At 39.0% G+C, this 6,459-nt stretch overlaps 1 protein-coding gene across 1 annotated transcript; it reads left to right on the top strand.

Moving 5' to 3' along the window:
* The first annotated feature begins 3,216 nt into the window (after positions 1 to 3,216).
* On the top strand, positions 3,217 to 5,103 carry LOC109021905. The gene has a single exon (XM_019004639.1). The coding sequence runs from the start codon at positions 3,217 to 3,219 to the stop codon at positions 5,101 to 5,103; it is 1,887 nt and encodes a 628-aa protein (XP_018860184.1).
* The last annotated feature ends 1,356 nt before the right edge of the window (positions 5,104 to 6,459 follow it).

The following is a 6,459-nucleotide window of genomic DNA, read 5'->3' as shown; positions in this document are numbered from 1 at the left end:
TTTTACATATCATTACTGAATAAGACTGGGGTACTCACCCCTTTACTTCTAAACGACTTGCTTGTTCCGAGATTGTATATTGCTATTATGATTATATTGAAGCCTGGGCCAAATTCATGCTGTTTCAAACTACAGACATGAGTGACTCTTGGTTTCTCAATTTTGATAAGAAATTCAGAGGAAAACTTCCTCTCTAGTTCTTAAAATGGTGGAACCAGTTTGGACCTATTCCTAAGATTTTCCCTCAAAAACTCTAGAATGCTTTTAAATGTTTTGCTAATGCAATTGTTTCAAGATTTGATCTTCATGGTGCCAAATTCTCCTATTCCCTCCATTTCTGCAAATGGTACAAGGTCCCTTGGATCATGAAATGGAATTATGAGCGGAATGGTGACTTGTTAGTTCAATTATGCTTTGTGAAATGGTGGGATAGATATCCCTATACTCAAGATGTTATTGATCATATTGTCAGAGACTTCCCTCAGACTACTTCAGATCTAAAAAACACGGAGGAATTCCTTGCCAATGTTCATCAATCAACATCACCTGGATATCCACTCATCTAGGGCCCTGCTACGACTACTTCACATAAAGCAAAAACAACTACTTCTTCTGCTAAATCTAATAAATCCTCAAGGTCTAAAAAGAAAAATGATCTTGAAGGACTTAATAAAAATGATTTAATTTACTTATTAAAAAAGTCCCTGGAAGATGATAATTCTGACGAAGCTGATAAAAAGTCGAAAGCATCATCAGAGGCTTTAGCTATTGATCCATACATTAACATATTTAGACTTGACTCTGAAGATACACCAAGATTATCTAAAGATGAATGATCTGTCGGCAGAAACCGACAAAGAAGGTTAAAGTTCCCAAAGACTAATTGGCTCATCACCTAACTGGCAAAAGACAGGCGACTGTCCTAAAAAGGCTGTTTGGTCTCCTACTTCCAGATTCTCGCTACTTTTTATGCTTAAATTCGGCTCGCCCGCAATCTACCCTGAGAAAGCTGCCTGCTACAAAAGCATCCTGACTTCACGTGAATGAAAAGTAAAAGTGGAATTACTATTCACTTTATTGCTTTAATAATTGTAATAGGCGCCGCCTTCATCTATAAAAGGGAAACCTTGCTTCAGAAGAAGGCATCACTTATTTTGGACTTGAATTGCCTGTTGAGGTTCACTTCCTTCTGACCACCTTCTTCCCCATTCACCTTCATTCTCTTCTTCTTCCACCTTTTTTTTTCCATCTGTTATTTTGATATTTTACTTGTAATTTTGTTAATATTATTTTAATGCAAGTTGTTATTTTACCATCTAATTTATTATCTACATTTGCATGCATGCATATGGTCGGTTTTACCAAGTGCTATTAATTGTGCATATTCTATTTATCTGCTTCTGCAATTATTCTATCTGCTTCTGTTTCCTTTTGGTATATATATATATCCCATGGAAAAAGTGGATCTTGCATGTCCAACAACTGATCACTATTCCAAAGTTGCCAACCAGCTTGTATTGTATATATAATTAGGATCATTCGAGAATGCACTTACCAATTGACATTAACCCCTTTTGACGGAATTATATAACTTTTGTTACAATTCTCGATGTTTTTTTAGAAGAAAATTTAGTTAGATTAGTAATTTTTATTTAAGAAAAATGAAGGAATTTAAAAAAAATGATAAAAATATTACAATTTCGTCAAAGTGGGTCTAATATTAAGATTATTGGAAATTTAAATCTATAATTAATCTGGTTCAGCACAGGTCTAAAATTTTTAATATATGTATATAGCATTCATATGGCAAGCAAGTTAGGTAAACAATGTCGAGTTGTCACCTTATTCATTTTCAAGAACATATATCTTGAATATATATTCTCCAACCTAACACGATTGGTACAATTAGCAATTACCGTACACGCGTTTGAAAGAATAACCGATGCATGTATTAATTAAGTGCTAGTTTGAAGAGAAGTTTGAGAAGTCTGAGAAGTCTTCCTCTCTTGTTCTCTCTCAAGGAATAAGAGGAGTGTTATAGTCTATGACTCCGATAGTGTGGTTGCGGCGGTGAATTACAGCATGGAAGTTCTTGAAGAGAAGTGGGAGAATTTGAGATTAATGGAGGAAGAGAGTGAAACTATAGAGCTCGAAGGAAAGGTTCCAGATGAAGCAACACGAAAAGGTGAGAGGAGTGTGGTGGGGAAAGTGTGGTCGGAGAGAGTTATAAGAAGGGAGGTATTGTGCTTAACAATGGGAAAAATTTGGAAGATCAGCAAGGCTGCATCTTTTATGGAGTATCAAAAAAATACTTTCATTATTACGTTCGAAATAGAGGTGGATAAACAAAAAGTAATGGCTGGGTGTCTGTGGTTGTTTGATAATTGTTTAATGGTGATGAAGCATTTTGATGTTTACACTAAGCCGCAACGGATCTCTTTTGAACATGAAGAATTTTGGTTACAACTTCATCAGCTGCCAATGGGGTTTACGAATAAGGAATGCGGCACACATATTGGCAACACAGTGGGAAAATTCATCGAAGTAGATGGTCCAGAGGATGGAGTGGGATCACTGGGATGGGGAGAATTTCTTCGGATTAAAGTGGAGATATGCTTAACGAAGAAAATTGCTTGAGGAAGGATGATTAATGTACAAGGCAATCGAGAGTGGATTCCTATACAATATGAAACGTTACCTAAGATATGTTTCAACTGTGGCCAAATTGTGCATATTTCGGGTAATTGCTCAGATGAAGGGAGCTGTTATGGACGGCAGAGGTGCTGGAGTGGAAGAATGACAGTTGCTTATGGGCGTTGTGGGCAAGGTGCAGACAAAGGAAGGCTGGCCTGATGTGCATAAGACAGAATAGAAGTTCATTGAGAGCAGTTAGTTGGATAGGAGCAACCGAGCACGACGTCGTACAATTAGTTTCAGTCTTAAATAGAACGTTGCCGTTTAATGTCTTTTCTTCTTATTAATTGTAAACGCAGTCGTTTCATTTACAAGAATCATAATAAGTGTTGCTTAAACACTGTCGTTTTGTTCAACAAATACTATAAATAGAAGAAGTTGGGGGGAAAACACTCAACGGATAATTTCACTCAGTGCAGACTTCTCTCTTCTTTCGTCTTCTTCATTCTTCTTCTCTTCTTTCAATCTGGAGAGTGACTTCTCGAATAGTCAAGCGTGGGTCCATTACAGTTGGTATCAGCCATGGCAGAAGGAACGCGTTCATATGCTCAAATAGTAGATTCAATGAATCACTTACGACAACAACAAGAACGTCAGCAAAAGCAGATCGAAGATGCGATTTGTTTATTGTTGCAGCAGCAAGAAGCGGCGAGAGTGGAAAGAGAAACACAAGACAAAAAAATTCAAGAGGTTTTACAACAAATCTCTAAGATTTCTCGTCACGATTCTGAAGATCCTGGTAATAGACGCCAAGATAATCACGATCAACACGTGAGGCACAGACATGAAGATATGGAGGATGACACAGGGGACGTGAATCAAAGAGAGCTAGTGAACAGAGGCTTTGCCAGGGGTATTAAATTGGACTTTCCTAGATTTCGTGGTGGTAATCCATCACCATGGATCTATCGTGCGAACCAGTACTTCCTGTATCACCAGGTTCCTCCTGGCCAACGTATTTTCATTGCTTCTTTCCACATGGATGATGAAGCCTTGATCTGGTTCCAGGATGCTAGTGAGGCTGGAACCTTTCTTTCTTGGGAGGACTTCATCAAGGTTGTTCAGATCCGTTTTAGATCTACGCCGTATGATGATCCTATGGAGTCACTTACTCGACTCAAACAGGTTAGTACAGTTAATGATTACAAATCTGAGTTTGAAATCCTTTCCAATCGTATTAGAGGCTTGTCTGAGAAAAACAAGTTGAGCTGTTTTTTAAGTGGCCTGCGAGATAAGATCAGATTACCTGTTAGGATGTTGAATCATTTATCCTTGAATGATGCTTTTGGTTTAGCCAAAATTCAGGAACAGTATGTGGTGAGTATAAGGAAACCTTGGCGAAATTCACTTACTGATTCGAGTAAGTTTAGTCCAGAGTCAAATTTGTTTAAATCTGGACAAACTCCTTCACTCTTAGGAGCTCCACGAGTTTCTCCTTTACCTAGGCTTCCTTATCATAAGGTGTCTGAGTCTCAAATGCTGGAAAGGCATAAAAAAGGCCTTTGCTATTTCTGTGATGATAAATGGCAACCAGGTCATAAATGTGCAAGGCCAAAGTTATTTTTACTAGAAGGTATGGAATTTGGTGAGTCAAGTGGTGAAGAATGTGTTGAGCCTACTGGTGAGTTGGTTGTTGAACCTGTGGAAGTGGAGGCTGAGATAGCTTCTATTTCATTACAGTCTATGGTAGGGGGAGGAGGACCTAAGACCATGAGACTTATGGCTTGTATTGGCAAGAAGAAGTTGATAATTTTAATTGACACTGGTAGCACACATAATTTTGTGGACACTGTGGCTGCTGCTCGATGTAAATTACATGTACAACTTGGCCAGACTATTAATGTTAAAGTGGCTAATGGTCAGCTCCTTGAGAGCATGGGTAAATGTGTGGCTGTGCCTTTGTCAATTCAGAGCATACCTTTCACAGTTGATTTCTTTACACTTCCCTTGGGAGGATGTGATGCAGTTCTTGGAATTCAGTGGTTATCTACCTTGAGTCCTATTCTCTGGGACTTTGTCAATCTGAGTATGCAGTTTCAATGTAATGGTCAGGACATTTCCTTAAAAGGTTTGACAGTACCTCAGTCAAATCTTATTGATAATGAGGAATCCTTTGGGACTTTTGGTTGTGCCAGTAAAGGCATTTTCCTGCAGATAGTGGCTTGCAGTTCCATTGAACTTGCATCATTGCAGAATGTACAGGTGCAGCATCTTCTGCAGCAGTATAAGGAAGTTTTTAATGAACCTACTGGATTGCCACCCAATAGGTCTCATGACCACAAGATCAATTTGAAACAAGACATTTATGCTATCAGTGTTAGACCTTATCGATATCCTTTTTACCAAAAGGCAGAAATTGAAAAAATTGTTAAGGAGCTCTTGAACTCTGGGGTTATTAGGCCAAGTTAGTCACCCTTCTCATCTCCTGTGTTGCTAGTCAGGAAGTCTGATGGTACATGGAGAATGTGTATTGACTATAGGGCCTTAAATGAAGCCACCATTAAGGACAAGTACCCCATTCCTGTTGTGGATGAGCTCTTGGATGAACTTTCTGGTTCAACAATTTTTTCTAAATTGGACCTTAGAGCCTGTTATCATCAGATACGTATGAGAGATGAGGATATTTCTAAAACTGCCTTCAGAACTCATGAAGGGCATTATGAGTTTCTTGTCATGTCTTTTGGTCTCACCAATGCCCCTTCAACATTTCAGGGCCTTATGAATGAAGTTTTCAAGCCATTCCTTCGACAGTTTGTCATTGTTTTCTTTGATGACATACTGGTTTACAGCAGTGACATGTCTTCTCACTTGGATCATCTCTCTACTGTTTTGCAAACCTTACAGCGCCATCAACTTTATGCTAAGCAGTCAAAGTGTAAGTTTGCATGTCAGGAGATTGAATATTTGGGCCATCTGATTTCCAAGGAGGGAGTGAGGGCAGATCCAAAAAAATTGGAGTCTATGGTCATTTGGCCAATACCAAAAAATCTAAAGGCATTGAGGGGTTTCCTAGGCTTGACAGGCTACTACAGAAAATTCATTAAGGGTTATGGTCAGATTGCTGCCCCTTTGACTTCCTTGCTGAAGAAAGATGCATTTGTGTGGACAGATTCTGCTACAAACTCTTTTAATGCACTGAAAGCTGCTGTCACTAGCCCCCCTGTTCTTGCCTTGCCTGACTTCACCAAGGCATTTGTTATTGAGTGTGATGCTTGTGCAACTGGCATAGGAGCAGTTCTGATGCAAGACCAAAGGCCCTTAGCTTTTTTCAGTCAAGCCTTAAAAGGGAAAAACTTAACTCTTTCTACTTATGAGAAAGAACTTCTAGCCTTAGTGCTAGCTGTTAAGAAATGGAGGCCATATCTCTTAGGAAGTGCTTTTGTGATCAAAACTGATCACCATAGCCTTAAATATTTGCTTGAGCAGAAGATTGGCACTGTTGCTCAGCAAAGATGGCTTTCTAAGCTTCTTGGTTATGAATTTTCTATTGAGTATAAGCAAGGGGTGGAGAACAAGGTAGCTGATGCCTTGTCTCGGAAGGATCAGGTGGATGAGTTTGGAGAGTTGGCAGCATTGTCATTTCCCACACCAACATGGCTCTTAGAATTGAAAGTAGCTTATGGCACAGATCAGAACACACAGAAGCTAGTCACTGCTCTGCAACTTGACCCTACTTCTCATTCTACATTCAAACTGAGGCATGGTCTTTTGTTTAAGAAAGACAGAATATATGTGCCAGATTCCTTCCCTTTGAAACAACAGATT

Source organism: Juglans regia, chromosome 4 (assembly GCF_001411555.2).
Source record: "Juglans regia cultivar Chandler chromosome 4, Walnut 2.0, whole genome shotgun sequence".
Lineage (NCBI taxonomy): Eukaryota > Viridiplantae > Streptophyta > Magnoliopsida > Fagales > Juglandaceae > Juglans > Juglans regia.
The sequence above is the reverse complement of the archived record's forward strand: the minus strand, read 5'-3'. Positions and strand labels throughout refer to the sequence as shown.

Excerpts from the sequence above, each read along its gene's own strand:
- LOC109021905 (XM_019004639.1), top strand. The coding sequence starts at position 3,217 with ATGGCAGAAGGAACGCGTTCATATGCTCAAATAGTAGATTCAATGAAT.